The sequence below is a fragment of the Podarcis filfolensis genome, assembly GCF_964270895.1.
Source record: "Podarcis filfolensis genome assembly, chromosome: 8".
NCBI classification, from domain to species: domain Eukaryota; kingdom Metazoa; phylum Chordata; class Lepidosauria; order Squamata; family Lacertidae; genus Podarcis; species Podarcis filfolensis.
In genome coordinates, this window is record NC_139611.1 from 25,194,452 (window position 1) to 25,211,260 (window position 16,809).

The 16,809-nt window shown below is 46.9% G+C and overlaps 1 protein-coding gene across 1 annotated transcript; it reads left to right on the forward strand.

The window, feature by feature from the left end:
- Positions 1-1,032: 1,032 nt before the first annotated feature.
- On the forward strand, positions 1,033-9,088 carry LOC310768024 (chymotrypsin-C-like). The gene is made up of 8 exons (XM_083625728.1): positions 1,033-1,169; positions 1,801-1,889; positions 2,416-2,513; positions 3,899-4,021; positions 5,107-5,243; positions 6,315-6,460; positions 7,455-7,604; positions 9,027-9,088. Exons 1-8 carry the CDS (start codon positions 1,130-1,132, stop codon positions 9,042-9,044), a joined length of 801 nt encoding a protein of 266 aa, XP_083481854.1. The 5' UTR covers positions 1,033-1,129; the 3' UTR covers positions 9,045-9,088.
- Positions 9,089-16,809: the final 7,721 nt, after the last annotated feature.

The following is a 16,809-nucleotide window of genomic DNA, read 5'->3' on the forward strand; positions in this document are numbered from 1 at the left end:
CAAAGCCAGGGCAGACTTTGAGTGCACCCAGTCTTGGGACCAGGTGGAGGGACCATGGGGTTTGCAGAAGGTCCTAGGTTCAGTTTTCAGCACCTTCAGGGAGGAGTGGGAGAGAACCCTGTCTGAAATCCTGGGGAGCTGCTGCCAGTCAGTGTAAACAATATTGAACTAGATGGACTTCCTATAAAGGCAGCTTCTTAAAATCATCCTTTTGTTTGGAGACCATGAGAACTATAATCTTATTTTATTTGGTAGAAAGGGCTCAAAGGTAGAGCACCTGTTCTGCATGAGGAAATGTCGCAGGTTCAATCCCTGGCATCTCCAGGTATGGCCAAGAAAGATGCCTATCTGAAATTGTGGAGAGCTGCTGCCAGTCCTTAGAATATGTCAAATCAGTTGCCTCTGAAAAAGAGTCACAATGCTTGAAATGCATTGGGACAATAAATCATTCCCACTCGAATGCATCTTTTCCCTTTTGAGTGAACTGGCATGTTTCTTTTTAATGACACCTTCATTTAAATTTCTCTCCCCCGGCAATGCCCCTCACCAGCTTGGCTTCACCCCCTCCTTGATGTTTTTCTGCCTGGCTGGAAAATGCTCCATGAACTCTGATCTTCCTTGCATAGATGAGGGGTGTGCTGAATGTGTTTAGAAAGTAGCCTTCTACAAAGAGGCTGCATCTATATTTATTGCCCCACTCACTTTTCCCTCTGGACTGTGGACCCCGGAAGATGACCCAGAAATTAATGTGCCCCTCAGGCTTCAAAAAGCTTCCCTACCTCTGATTTAGATACGTAGATGAAAAATCAGGCTCATTTCCAGAATGAAAGCCACCCTAGAAGCAATTTTTGTTGCTGCTTAAAAGAAAATTTAAGCTTAAAATAAAAGGGGGAGGTCTCAGGCCTGTGCAAAGGACTTGAACAACATCCCTGCTGTGAGATGTTTCAGCAACCAGAGTGTGGGATCCAGTCAGGGCCTTCGAGCAAGCTGTCCCCTTGTTCTTTCTATTTGCAAAGCGATAACTTGGCAAGGTCAGATATAGCCTGTTATTTAAGCCTGGTTTAGGTCAAGGCTGGTTCCCATTATAAATACACTGACTTCACCCCTGGATCACCATCACTCGGTCACCATGTTCAAGTTGGTCTTCATCGCTTTGATCCTGGGCTACGGTAAGTGTCTCTGGTGCAGTTAAGTTGGGGCTGTTTGGCATGCATTCGTCTTTTCATTGATACAAGTCTCAGCCCAGGCCAAAATAGTTCTTTGGAAATGCAATGAATTCAGTTTCTTGTCTCTGGTGAAGTAGCCTCTCTCTCCAAGATGAGCTTTGTCCCTGCCTATTGATATCAGGGAGTCGCTTTCACTGTACTCTTTTCAGCGCTGGCTGAAAAAGTTTTGCTTAGGCAAACCTACCGAGACATGTAGACCATTGACACATGCTTAATCTGTTCTTTAGCTTATCATTGATTTTAAATTTTTTTTTTTGACGGTTTAAAATGGTTCTGCTTTTTTAATGATGATTTCATTTTTATTCTTTTTGTAAACTTCTTTTAGGTTGTTTACAATCAAGCAATATATAAACTGAGAAATAAATGAAATAAATAGCCTCTGGTAGCTTTTTTTTAAAAGGATGCTTCTGCCGAAAAGCCATGAACAGATTCATTAAACCAATAATGGACAAAACCAGTGTGTCCAGCTCTGGCTCCCTTGTCGTACCCAAGATGCTCATCTCAGTCTCTGTCTCTCTCCTCCCTCTCCCTAATTTTCTCTTTCATCACCCCCACACCTGCTGTCTTCTTCCAGCCCACGGCTGTGGTAAATCTGCTTATCCACCCAACATTTCCCGTGTTGTCGGAGGTGAGGACGCCAGACCCCATAGCTGGCCCTGGCAGGTAAATCTGCAATGTTTTTCCCCCACGTGCAGTGCAAGCGTCACATTTACTTTTTAGGAGGCGAGAAATGGCCCAGTGTCGTCCTGCGGAACATCTCGCCACCAGAAGTGGTAGAAGTGGCTGCATGTTCTGAAGTTCTCAGGCCCAGCCATGGACAGGAAGCTTATCACGACCTGTTAGCAGAGTGGATGATCCAGCACGATGGGCTGGATCTAAATGCTGAAGGGGAGAAATGGTTTGTCGGCTGCTGCCGCTGCCTCCCATCTCCAGCTTTGGAGGAGAGACAGTCACTACCTCTCAGCCCAACCTACCTCACAGGGTTGGTGTGTAGATGAAATGGGGAAGGCTGCAAAACCAGGCATGCTGCCTTGAATTGCTGGGGATATAAATGCAGTGAATTGATATATAAGAAATGTCAAGGTGTGGGACCAATATTGTGGCGAAGATACCAGGTCAACACATCAAAATATTTGTTCTTGACCCATACAGCTAACAGCCATCTGCCTTGGGGGGTTTTGCTTTTCAGGTCTCCCTCCAGTACGACAAGAACGGCGTCTGGGCTCACACATGTGGAGGAACCCTGATTGAGTCCAACTGGGTCTTGACAGCTGCTCATTGCATCAGGTAAGCAGCACCCCACCAACAGCAAGGATACTGCAGAAACACATCAGGCTGCAATGGTCCTGAGGCTGCAGTGGAGCGGTTGCCTAGTAATACTGGAACACCCACATAGTCCCAAAAACATTGCCATATTCCCAAAAGTGAAAATCTGGACAAAGTTGTTGGGGGGGTCTCCCCCTCCCCATTTAAGTTTTTGGACTTTTGGAGGGATTATAAAAGCATTTTTTTAAAAACCGCCCTACTTGCCACATGTACAGGTTTTCCCAGACATTTTGCCGATTCAGCAAAAATCCACCTGAACGACTTTTTGCAGCCCGATTCCCGGATGTGTTCGGGAAAACACGGACATATGGCAGCTCTACCCATGCTACCATTCAAATTTCCTTGTTTCACATCGGTGTGCTCCGCTGAACCCTGAGCCTAACCTTTTAGACTTCAATTTTTAAATTAAAAAAATTGCAAAATGGGCAAGCCAACTGCAGGAGGTCACTTTTTTGTGACATAATTTCAGAACTTGTTCAGAATGGCCATGGGATTTTTCTGGATGGAAGGAGTCTATAAGTAGAAAAAAGTACCAACAAAATCACGCTGCACTCTCAAGCCAAGATCGTTTCTTTTGACATGTCCCATAGAAGCAAAAGTGGTTCATTCATGAGAATTTTGCAAATATGGGGTAGGAGATCTGGGATAGCTCACTCGGTCGAACATGGGGCTCTTAATCTCAGAGTCATGGGTGCAATAGGTTTTATTTCTTTATACACACAATTAAATGTCTTTCAATAAAATGTTGGTTTATTTATTTCATAAAAATTTATACACTCCATGATTGTAAAAAAAACCTTCAAAGCAGTTTACAAAGAGAGGGGGGAAACAATAAAATTGTGATTAAAAACAACGATTTAAAACATTCATAAAATTTACATTGGCGATAAACTGAAAACAGATTAAAAGACACACCAACATTCTTCATAGCTGGGTAGGCTTGTCTCAGCGAAAATGTTTTAAGCGGGTGCTGGGAAGAGTACAGCAAAGGAACATGCCTAGTGTCAATAGGCAGGGAGTTCCACAGTGTACGTGCTGCCACACTAAAAGATTGATCAGGTGGAACAGATATCATGTGGTGCTTGTAACCGTGCCAGTTCCGTGGATCAATGCGGTCAAGTGGGTAAGGGCATTTTGCAGGTAAGCTAGTCCTAAACTGCTAACACCTTGAACTTGGCCCAGTAATAACACACAGACACACCCACCCTGCCAAAAGACCCTGCTCATTTCTAGGAAGACAAAATACTCAATGTATGAAGGAAGGAAGCTATTGGGAAGGCATCAAGGGATCTGCATTTCATTTGATATTCACACACAACGCCACTGCCTGTTCCTTATGTCTGTAGCTCCAGTCGGACTTACCGCGTCCTTTTGGGCAAACAAAACCTGGAAGTAGAGGAGGCCGGCTCTGTGGCTGTTGCTGTGGAAAAGTTGATTGTCCACGAGAAGTGGAACTCCTTCTTGGTCATGTAAGTTGACGTGGGATCCAGAGAGTCAGGCGAGAGCTGCCCAAGTCCTGATCCAGACAAAATAATTCCCGCCGGTATCTGGCTTTGCTAATGGGAGAAATCATATAGGAACTTGAGTGTGTTGCTGTTGTTGTTTTAGGGTGTGTGTCTGCTCACGGGATGACCTGTTAAATTGGTTTGCCATTGCTGACAGTCAAATTACCAGCACTGCCTTAAGACATACGATGATTGCTGTGTTGGGAATATTCCATTCCACCTTAAGGAGCAGACATGGAACTGTTGCGTGTCACATGTCTGTTTACATTCCAGCACAGCTTGCTGGGAACTTCCGTTGTGTGTAGAGCTTTTGCTTTTCTCTGTCTCTCTGAGAAGGCAAAGAGAGAGACGACATGTTTCTTTGTCCTGATTTATGATTAATAAATCCGTAGTTGTAGTATGCTTCCACAAGCCTCATGCCTATTCTGTGTGCACAGTTCGCTCGGCTGATATAGTGTGCCCTGGCTTTGAAGCCTGGGACGCTGATTTACTTTGGAGCAGAGGCCGATGGGTCTTTACAGTGGGGTGGCTGGAAGGAGACGACCCAGCTGGGGCTAGCCAGCTGCCCTTGCGACCCTCTGCATGCCGACAGGCTACTGGCTTAGAGAACTTGAAAAGTAGATTTAACATATGCAGGCATTGTTGCAGAAATGGCGTGCCTTTTCTCCTGACAAGAGTTGCATTTCCTGGGGGTATTCTGCTGCAGGGGTGCATACACTCAGGCCAGGTGGTATCAGTCGTTTCTCTCTTCCACCCCTTTCCCCTCTCTTTTTGCCACTCTTCCCTGTCCTTTTTCCTGACACCCCCTTCTCTCTCTCTTTTTCTGTCTTTCAATCTCTTGTTCTCTCTCCCCTCCATCCATCATTCAGCAAGCTGCCAGGGGAAGAACAGATTTCACCCTCTTGGGTTGGTGGCAGTTGCAGTTGAAACATCTGGAGGGCATGATGTTGGGGAAGGCTGGAAAATATTAAGTTTGACCCCTCTGGGTGAAAAGCTGCTTTCGAAAACGAAAACATAAACTTCTGTCCCCTCTTGGCTTCGCTTTTCAGCAACGACATTGCCCTCCTCAAACTGGCCGAGCATGTGCAGTTCAGTGACACGATCCAGGCCTCTTGCCTCCCTGCCGCAGACGCCGTGCTAGCCCAGGATTACCCCTGCTACATCACTGGATGGGGACGACTCTGGAGTAAGTTGGGTGCTCCCTGTCCTGGGCATGAGCATCTGGAAACAGCTGGACAAAGACCTTAGGGGTTGCATCCAATGCCAGTCCTACTGAGAGTGGACCTATTGAAGTTCATGGACACTACTAACTTATGTTCATTCACTTCAGTGGTCTACTCTGAGTACAACTTCAGTTGGATACAAGGTACCAAAGCTCCCCCAGAACGTCTCGAAGGATTCTTCTATGTACACGAAGAAGGAGGCTCACTTTTCGCAGCTCAGTGTCTGTGTTGTCTGCCTTTAAGAAGATGGGATGAATCTGTCAATTTGAGATTCTCTCAGTTTCTCATTTTTACAGTCTTAAATTCAGTGTTCCATATTTCTGCATCAGTTTGCAAATTTCTTTTTTGGGGAATACCTATGGAAAACCATCAGCATTTTAGAGTGAATTTCTCTTAACACACACATTCTTGGATGCAATTTCCCCTTACATACACATTTATTTCTTTTACAAAACAATTTCCCCTAATAGAATACATATGTGTGTGTTGTTTTTTACTAATCTGTGCATTTTATGCAAACTTTCTCCTAAGAGAGACTATTTTTGCACACCGCTTGTTTGGAGAACTATAAAATAACTTTCAATTAAGTGTGAATACTGAAGAGTAGCTGTGTTTCAGTCTGCCTATTGAGTCAGAAAATGCAAAATAGATAAGTTGGCATTAAAATCCAAACCAAGCCAAGTTCCTCCTCATCCCTACTCTTAAGTGTCTCTCTGTTGACTGTGTGTCTGTGTGTTAAGGGTGCATGATTGCGGGCTTTCTGGTCCTGCACATGGGGAGGGCCCTAGTCCTACCCACTTTTGAAATGTGGTCCCCAACAGCACCCCAAGGAGTAATGCGACTCTCTGCCCAAAAGAAGGTTCCCCACTATTCCTGCAGAGTTGCTAGCTTTTGATTTCATAAATTCAGGTAGCCTGGCAAAGGCCAGATGGCAGATCAAAGTGGTATACAGGGTCAAGCAGGTTGTGTGTAAATGTGGTTTTGACTCTTTGGGAAAGACTCCTTACCACTTTCCTGTCTGTTCCACTCTGCAGCCAATGGCCCCATCTCTGACAACCTTCAGCAGGCCTTGCTTCCTGTGGTAGATCATCAGACTTGCACCAAATGGGACTGGTGGGGCTCCATGGTCAAGACCACAATGGTGTGCGCAGGAGGTGATGGTGTCGTTTCAGGTTGCAACGTAAGTCTCCCCATACCCTTCCTTCCTCGTAAAGCCTTCCCTACTTACTCACTCTGAAGAACGTTGCTTATGGTTTTACTTAGTTTGCACATAAAAACAAACAGTGGTCCTTGCTTGAATCCCGACTCAGTCCGAGTGACCCTTGCCAAGCCACTTAGGTACTTAGGAAGTTGTGTTAGCAGACCTTTGCAGCTTGGGTGAATTAAATTGGAATAAACACTTACCATTTCTGGAGTTCAAAGGCTTTATTCATGCAGGAACTGTTCGTGGAGTGTGTGAAGACAAGACAGAGAAAATAAGAGACATATTGTATGGCGAGAGCAACAAACAAAATGGCTCAGCTTTTAGGGGTGGAGTTAACTTAGGCATAGAAGCTACAAGCTAGTGCTGGCTAGAATGCTACACAACCGGTTTCCTCTGGTGGTTAAAGTAAAACATGCATTAGCTAGAAGTGCAGGAGAAGGAAATGAATTTGCTTTTCTCCAGCATTTATAATGTGCCTTAAACGTATGGTATGTATGCAGGGATGGAGAAGCAAGATGTGTGGGCCTCTTTTTAAGGGGATTTGGATAGTGGTGGGGGTGAATGGACAGTGAGAACATATGGGAGAAATATTGGATGCAAACACCAACCCTGAAAGCCTTACCTACAAGTTGCATTGCAGGCAGAAATTCAAATAGTTTGGGAACTCGTGTAAGGCAGGGATGGGGAATATGTGCCCCTCCATCACACACTAACACTCCAGATATTGTTGAACTGCCATCATCCCCAGCCAGCCTGGCCAATGTTCAGGGATGATGGGTAGGTGGGGTTGTGGTCCAGCAACATCTGGAGAGCAACAGGTTCAGCCTGCATAAAACAGACACACAGACCTATGGACACTGTCAAGCACAGAAGTGAGCTTTGTCAACCCAGGACTCCACTTCCATTTTGCCCTGCCCTTGGATCATAATAGGGAAACGGAGGTATATGAATCCTGTTTTTCTTCTGGCAGGGGGATTCTGGAGGACCCTTGAACTGCCAAGGTGGCAGCAGCTGGGAAGTTCATGGCATCGTGAGCTTTGGATCAGGACTGGGCTGCAACACTGCTAAGAAGCCGACCGTTTTCACCCGTGTATCTGCTTACATTGGTTGGATTCAGCAGGTGAGGTTCCCGTCTTTTGCCCAGCGAGGCTGCGATGGTCTGGATGGAAGGCTTAATTCGTACTTGTGCAGCTGACTTTTCTTTTTATTGAATGCCAGTCTTGGAAACTTTAACATCTAGCGTCTGCATAATTTCTCGTTCAGAACTCAAAAGAGTTCTTAGTGTCCAAATGCTGAAATCCAGCATTTATGTTTTGTTAGAAACTGAGAAGCATATTTTATAATTTCATTGTGAGCAGTTTGGGAGTGGCATTCCAGCTTTAGGGCACAGTAGATGGTCCCCAGTCAAATCTTCAACCTTTTGGCATATTCTGGTTTTATTTGGGGGGGGGGGAGATTCAGTCCAACTGATTAATTGACACGCTTAACTAGGAGTAACCCCATTTGAGCTCAGCAGGGCTTGCTTTTCAGTAGACGTAAGTAGGACTGTGCTGTAAATTCCAAACTTTGGAACTCCCTGCCTATTGACATCAGGCAGGTGCCTTCACTGTGCTCTTTTCAGCACCTGCTAAAAACATTTCTGTTTAGACAAGTCTACCCAGGTATGTAGAATGTTGGCATGTCTTCTAATCTGTTTTCAGTTTATTGTTGATTTTAATTAACCTTTGTGTGTTTTAAATAGCTTTTTTGGGGGGTTGTTCTTACTGATGATTACCGTATTTTTCACCCCATAGGATGCACCAGCCCATAGGACGCACCTAGTTTTTTTTTGGGGGGGGGGGGAAATAAAGAAAATAAATTATTTCCCCCCCCCCCCAGGTGCGGGGCTGCTATCCGCAAGCCGTGGGAGAGCTGCACAAAGCCAGAAGCCTGGGGCGTGCTGAGCTCAGTGCGCCCCAAGCTTCTGGGTGCAGGCAAGCTCTCCGCTAGCCGTGGGAGAGCTGCATGAATTCGCGCAGCTCTCCCACAGCTTGCGGATAGCTTCCTGAAGCCTGGAGAGCTAGAGGAGTCGGTGCGCACCGACCCCTCTTGCTCTCCAGGCTTCAGCGAAAGCCTGCATTCGCCCCATAGGATGCACACACATTTCCCCTTCATTTTTGGAGGGGGAAAAGTGCATCCTAAAGGGTGAAAAATACGGTATATTTTCTTTTTGCAAACAGCTTTAAGGCTTAAGGATATTAAAAAAAAAAACACAACAAACCAATCAAGAGGGTATTAAAAAATTATTCAATAATTGAAATTTGGTTCCATTGAACCCACTGAGATTTAAGTCATGACTTACCGTAAGTGTCATTTTCATCGGGGGCCAAAATCCCCACACTAAAATGCAGAAGGGGCATTTGGCCGGCTGTGGTCTAGGAACAAAGACCGAGTTCAGCAAACTGTTTGCATCTGGCCCATCTTGGCAATTACTGTATTCTGATACCTAAATTCTAATGCCCAAATTCACATATATATTTTTGGTCTCTTTTTCCTCCTCTAGAAACTGAATGAGAACTGAAGAGCCCACACTGTGACCTTGTGGATCAATATGAGAAAATCCAGAACTGCAACCAATAAACCATCACAACTGCTCTCGTGTCAATGCGTTGTGTTTTTTTCCTGCTCTCACTTGACATGCTTGGAATCAATCACACTGGTTGGGGTGCGGAGCCTTTTTTGGGTCCAAAGGCTGCATTCCTTTCTGGGCATCATTCTGGAGGGCCACATGCCAAGGCAGGGGAGGGCCAGAGGCATAAGTGGGTGGAGCAATGGGTGCGAATTTTACCTTTGAACAACAGGCTAATTTCCATATGTAACGCTCTCTCCCCCGCATCCAGAAAAGCGAGAGATATTGTCAGAGTGCATGGAAACATTGCAGGCAGACAAATGCACTCAAGAAGGGCACAAAGCAGGGTGTGGCCTTGGGAGAGTTCTGAGATCCAGAGATCCAGTGGGTCACATTCAGCTCTCAGGCCTGAGGCATCCCTCCCCACCTCCCCAGTTTACACCCTTTCCAGTTCACAGGAGAAAAACTGGAAGGCTCTTCTTGGGTATATACTTCAGCTGACCCTATATACAGTGGTACCTCGGGTTACATACGCTTCAGGTTACATACGCTTCAGGTTACAGACTCCGCTATCCCAAAAATAGTACCTCGGGTTAAGAACTTTGCTTCAGGATGAGAACAGAAATCGTGCTCCAGCGGCGTGGCGGCAGCAGGAGGCCCCATTAGCTAAAGCTGTGCTTCAGGTTAAGAACAGTTTCAGGTTAAGAATGGACCTCCAGAACGAATTACTGTATTTTTCGCTCTATAAGATGCACCAGACCACAAAATGCACCTAGTTTTTGGAAGAGGAAAGCAATAAAAATAATATTCTGAATCTCAGAAGCCAGAACAGCAAGAGGGATCACTGCGCAGTGAAAGCAGCCATCCCTCTTGCTGTTCTGGCTTCTGAGATAGCTGCGCAGCCTGCATTCGCTCCGTAAGACACACACACATTTCCCCTTACTTTTTAGGAGGGAAAAAGTGAGTCTTATAGAGCAAAAAATACGGTAAGTACTTAACCTGAGGTACCACTGTACCACAGTCTGTCCCTCTTTTCTCATTGACCATATATCAACACCATCAAATTGCAGCCAGTGAAATTATGGGGCCAAATGACCCACCTCTGAATGGCGCTAATGGAAAGCAGGGTGAACCCAGGGCAGTGACCCATCCAGAGACCCAATGGGCAGCCTCCTCTGTGACTGGATGGCGTTGGGTTCAAAGGACCATTTCTTACTTGAACGCCTTGATTTCTTACAGCACACAAGGGCAGCTTCTTTTCAGCACGGCTGTCTTGCTCCAGCAAACAGCTTGGGCATTCACTGAATTGCAGAGTTGGAAGGGACCCCAAGTCTAGCCCAACTCTCTGCAATGCGGGAATCGGACGGCTTTGGAAAGTCTAAGCAAGAGGGGATGTTACTCCATAATTGTATGCGGTTGTCGGGTACAGAATCCTACCCTTTGTCCTGAAAAAAAGAGCCAATTGAAAGAGTTTCATTTGGAAGAAAGGGGAGGGAGGGAGGGAGGAGGGAGGAGGGAGGGAGAGAGAGAGGAAGGAAGGAAGGAAGGAAGGGGAGGATAGAGTTGTGTGCACCCAAGTATCTAAATGGCAAGAGACTCCTTGGGATGCCTGCATTTAGTCAGGGTTTAGTTTCTTTGAAATAAAGGTGCCCAGAGTGATATGTTTTTAGGATATATGGGTTTATCTAGACATACAGTGGTACCTCTAGTTATGAACTTAATTCATTCAGGAGGTCCATTCTTAACCTGAAACTGTTCTTAACTAGAGGCGTGCTTTCTCTAATGGGGCCTCTTGCTGTTGCGATGCCGCCACACGATTTCCGTTCTCATCCTGGGGCAAAGTTCTCAACTCGAGGTAACTCTTCCAGGTTAGTGGAGTTTGTAACCTGAAGCATATGTAACCTGAGGCATTTGTAACTCGAGGTACCACTGTAAATACAACCAGAGCATCAGAGGGAGGAGCTCACAGCCCTAACACCCCAACAGATTAAAACCACACTCAAGGCGGCTGTCAAGGCTGCCCAAGGTCCCAGCTCACAAAGGACCAACGCTGCTTTCTAATTAAATACAAAAGTCTTTATTGAAGTTCAGTTTCACTTCCAGAGCCGCAGCGCGCAGCCCCACGTCTCACCTGTCAGACCGCTGATGACCCTTCTGAATCTCCTCCCCCTGTACACCAATTTAAGACCCTAGCCTTGCTCCACCTTTTCCGCTGCTCCTTCCTCCTCTGGGTCCGCCTGCCCGCCGGGGTCTCGCCCTTCCTAGCCTCCTCTGACGCTGATTCCCCTGAGCCTTCTCCCTCCCTCCGGCGGGCTTTAGGAGCTGGTTCCCCATCCGGGTCTCCTGCTGTCCCGCGCGCCTGTACATTTGAACTTGGCGCGTGCGCCCAGCCAGCCGTTTTCCTCCTAACCGTTTCACTGCTGCTGTCACTGCTTCCCCCTTCAGGTGGGCTAGCTGCAACTGACCTCCCCTCCATTCCCCCACTCTCCGATGGAGGCGTGGTCAGCCCTGACTTACTCTTCCTCCCCTCCGGAGGAGACGCTGGCCCTGACACATGTGACTCTTCCCCCCCACTACGCTCTGGTGGGGAAACTTGTCCCGATCCTCCACTGCTGCTTTGGGGTTCCCCTCTGGCTCCTTGTTTCTGGTGCGTCCCCCCTGGGACCCCCCTTGCCCTGACCATCGGAGCCCCCTTCTGGGAATCTTCTGATTCGCTGGAGAAGCTCATGGAATCTCTCGGGCCACTGTCATACTCCCCTACGCTGCCCTCGGATTCTTCCCCTTCGCTCTCCAATTCCTCTCTCCCCAGTGCTCCTGCTCCTGATTCCCTGACAGCGGCTTACAACATGAAAAGATTTACATAATTACAAAAGCAGTCATCAGCAATAAATAAAATACACAAAAAGTACACAACAAGATTGAAACCATTATCACATAAATCGTAAGACCTCATCATAAAGATACTGTACAAAAAAAGAATATCAGTAACAGCAACAAAAATGCTAAACAAAACCACCTAAATAATAATACCCCAGCCCTGTCTATCTGTCCATCTTCCAGCATCAGCCCAACTCCAGCCCTCAACTCTCTCCTACACAGCCCCCTTGGCTTGTTGCTCTCCATCCAGCCAGGTGAGGTGGAAAAAGGCCCATCCATTTATCTCTATGGCAATAGAGGCACCTCTTTGGATATGGCAAATAGCGGTACTTAACTGGCCATTACCCTAACTGAGAAACTGGTTTGGCTGGTTTAGCAGCCTTTTCTACAGAATTCTAAGCATCTGGACTGACTCCCCAAACTCAGGAGAGGTAGGGAGGTTAGTAAAGCAAAGAAAGAGGTGGGTGACGAGGGGAGGGAAGAGAAATGAAAGAAAGATTCTCTCCCTGAAGAATAGCCCATGGAATACAACGAAATATTCTCCACTAAAGCCATTATCTTAAGCAAGCTTCACCTCCTGCTCTGATTTGAATTTCAGACTTTGGTACTGTGTACATTTCCCCCTCCCTGCTGAATACCTCTTCCCTTAAAAGCTACAGCTTTTAAGACAGGCTTCAGCCCCTGGATCTCTCTTTACAGTAGCCGCTGCAGTTCAACAGGATTACCGTATTTTTTGCTCTATAAGACTCACTTTTTCCCTCCTAAAAAGTAAGGGGAAATGTGTGTGCATCTTATGGAGCGAATGCAGGCTGTGCAGCTATCCCAGAAGCCAGACCAGCAAGAGGGATTGCTGCTTTCACTGCACAGCAACCCCTCTTGCTATTCTGGCTTCTGAGATTCAGAATTTTTTTTTTCTTGTTTTCCTCCTCCAAAAACTAGGTGCGTCTTGTGGTCTGGTGCGTCTTATAGAGCGAAAAATATGGTGTAGTTCCTTCTCTAGAAAGAGGACTCTATATGTTTCTTGGAGTGCTTCCAGGCAAACTGTTTTCTCCTGTGTACACTCCATAGATGTAAAGCACACACACACAGACGCACACACAGACACCAAGAATCCTGGGAACTTTAGTTTATCCATCACAGGGCTACAATTCCTATCACCCTTAATATGGCAGAATTTGTTCCTTAAAAAAAAAAAAAGACATGCTTTAAATGCATGCTGTGTGTGCAGAATACTGGCTATTTAATGAGCTTTAATTGCACTTGAATTTGCCAGTATGAGATTGAATCCCACCCAAAAAGAGGGACTGTCTGGAAAGCAGTATCAGCAGCCTGTTGTTGTTGTTGTTGTTGTTGTTGTTGTTGTTGTTGTTGTTGTTGTTGTATTTGTACCCCGCCCATCTGACTGGGTCAGCGGCGTAGCGTGAGTTGTCAGCACCCAGGGCAAGGCAAGTAATTTGCGCCCCCTAACCCGGGGCAAGGCAAGTAATTTGTGCCCCCTAACCCAGGGCAAGGCAAGTAATTTGCGCCCCCTAACCCCTAACCTGCCGCCGCTGCCAGCTTCTTCTTGCTGCTGCCTGGGCTGGGGTATTTACGGTAAGGTAGCCACGGCGGCGGGTCCGTGTCAGGTGATCTGAGGCGAGTTGCCGCTGGCGCTGCCGCCCAAACAACGCTGCTTGCCTGAAGGAGGAGGAGGGCAGAGAGGCAAGGAAAATGCAACATGGCTCAGCAGCAGCAGCGGCGGCGGCGGCGGCGGGGCTGTGAGGAGGGGCTGCCTGGCGCGCCCACTGCGGCCCTGACGCGCGGGGACCGGGCGAGCACTGAGAGCCGCTGCCTGCCGGACGCCTTCAGCCCGGACGCGTGCACAGCTCGTCGGTTCCGCGAGACATGGGGCTCTGCTACAGCCTGCGCCCGAGGCTCTTCAGTGACTCCGGAGGCGGCGAGCGCGCCCCCCCAGATGTTGCGCCCGGTGCGGCCAGCCCCCCCTGCACCCCCTACGCTACGCCACTGGACTGGGTTGCCCCAGCCACTTTGGGCAACTGCCAACAGATATAAGAATATAACAAAATACCAAACATTAAAAACTTCCTGATAGAGTGCTGTCTTCAGATGTCTTTTAAAAGTCATGTATTTATCTCTTTGACATCTTTTTCTTACTGTATTATTATTATTTTCTTTTTTCTTTTGACAAAGTAATAATCAAAAATAAATAAGAATAAAAATGTGCACCTCACCACCGAGACCATTCCGTTGTAACTATCCAACCTCCCAAAATTTCAATACCTCTTCCGACGGTTTGACCCCTTTCCGTTTTAATGGTACAAATTCTACACATACCTTCCATATCTCCTCAAAATCATTTCTCCTGCATATTCCCTGCCTTACCTTAATGACACATGTTAATTTATCATTAATAGCTATATCCCACACCTCTTTTTATCATTTTTCCATTTTATATTCTGCTTGCCCACTTCCTAGCAACGGTGCTTTTTTTCCTAAAAAAATGTTTAGGGGTACTCTCGTTTTCCTACTCATATTGAAATACTGCCCCTCAATGAGGCCAAACTTAGATTCACAAAATGTTTAGGGGTATGCATACCTCTGCGTCCTCCCAGGGAAAAAGCACTGCCTAGCTATAATAATTTGTGCAGCTGTCAATAAATTTGTGAGCAAGTTCTTCATAGCCTGCGAATCTTCCACCCCATCGTAAGTTGATAATAATGCTACCTCTGGACTTTTAGTCAGCTTTAACCCAATGATTTCTGTTATCTCCATCTCCTTGACATCTGATGGGAGGGTGTTCCATAAGGCAGGTGCCACTACCAAAAGGCTGTCTGCCAAACCACCCATGCAACATCTGCATGTGTGTGTGTGTGTGTGTGTGTGTGTGTGTGTGTAGCCAGAGACCATGCAATACACTACAGACACCTGAGGCGCTAGGTCACATCACTCCTTTCTGGCCAGCCATCTATAGAACATTATTCCCTCCTCGCTAAACAAGTAAGTGGATGAATTAGCCAATGGAAACTGAGGCTGCCTGCAGATGTAGTAGAATGTTGCACATTGCGGAATATGTTCTTTGCAGTGTCTGAAAAACTTGTCATCAAAACCCCCTTTAGAAAATGGGCTCCAGTCCTCATGGTTTGAAACAAAGGGGCTGATTTAAATAGGAGCAGAAGAAGAAGCCTACAGCAGTGCTCCATCTAACCCAGTGTTGACAGACAGTGGCTCTGCAGGATTCAGGCAGGGAATCTCTCCCATCCCTATCTGGAGATACGAGAATTGAAGCTGAGACCTTTTGTGGGCAAAGGAGACCCTCTGCCACTGAGACAGCAATTCCTTGAAAGTGGCACATCTTAATTCGGTGATGCAGTTTTCCAAACAAACAAGGTTTACAGAAATTTATATATGGGTACCTTCCAACATCTTGAGTCCCCAAACCGGAACTCGCATCTTCCTATTCAACCTGCACAAGATCACAGAGCCCCAAACACATGCTTTTTTTCAGGCTGTGCTCTCACGGTGCACAAAAATGCATGTTTTGGGGTGCCGTGCGAGATTGCGGCCCCAAAAGGGTGCTTTTTCAAGGCAAAATCTTGGGGTGAAATCACATGAGATCAGAGCACTCAAAATGGAGATACAGTACAAGCATCCCACTCCCCTAATACTGGGGTTACATTCCAGCCCCTTGTGTGCATAAGTGAAATCTCATAAAGTGGGGAACACTTTATAAAGCCTCTGAATGCCTATTCTTCCCTGCTCGTCAGCTCTATCAGCAATCCAGACCAAAATATTTGGAGTTGAATCTGTAGGGCTGGCTGGAGGCTGGAGGCCATGCAGTTGCTGCTGCTGTGCTACCCCAGGCGCCAGCTATTAGGCAGGGAGGCTGAGCAGCATAAACAAAGCCCCACTGAGCCTCTGGTCTCTTTGGGGCTTCCTCCGCCCTCAATGACATCCTCTTTGAGTTCTGGGGAGGGTCTCTCTGTGAGCCATAAGGACTCTCCAGCTCTCTCCCACCATTTCTTGGTATGATTCTATTTATTCATTAATTTTCAGGTGTCACGTGTATACAGTGGTACCTCGGGTTAAAAACTTAATTCATTCCGGAGGTCCATTCTTAACCTGAAACTGCTCTTAACCTGAGGTACCACTTTAGCTAATGGGGCCTCCTGCCGCCGCCGCGCTGCCACTACACAATTTCTGTTCTCATCCTGAAGCAAAGTTCTTAACCCGAGGTACTATTTCTGGGTTAGTGGAGTCTGTAACCTGAAGCGTCTGTAACCTGAGGTACCACTGTACACGATTGTGCATGAATAGAACATGTTTAAGGGGTGGGGGTGGGGTGCCTGTTCTCTAATGCAGGGATGAAGGATCATGTGTCTGTCTAGACACTGTTGGAGTCTTACTCCCCATCCAGCATAGCCAATGCTCAGGGATGATATGGGGTGTCTTTCCACCTGTGGGGCCGCAGGATGGCTGCATTTCAGTTTGCTCCTTGTTCCAAAAAGTGCAGGTTAAAACAGGCTTGCTTTTAGAGGTGAACGGACGTCGATTGCTGCCCCATTCCCTGCCCTTGACCCTGAGTGCTATATTTAGGCCACGTTTCAAGGCTGCAGCCCTCCTTACAAAACACCCTCGCATCACTCCACCTGCGGGGTTCCCAAAAGGTGACAAGAATTCCTCGATAGTTTCTGTTTCGTTGCTGAGCTCGGCAAGGTCACAGCACACCTCCCTTTTCTTTTAGATAGGAAAGTCCTGTCATGTGTTATGTTTCCCCTGACGCTCTACCAGTGGTGTAGCGTGGGGTGCCAGCGCCTGGGGAAAGACAGGAAAGGGATGGGAG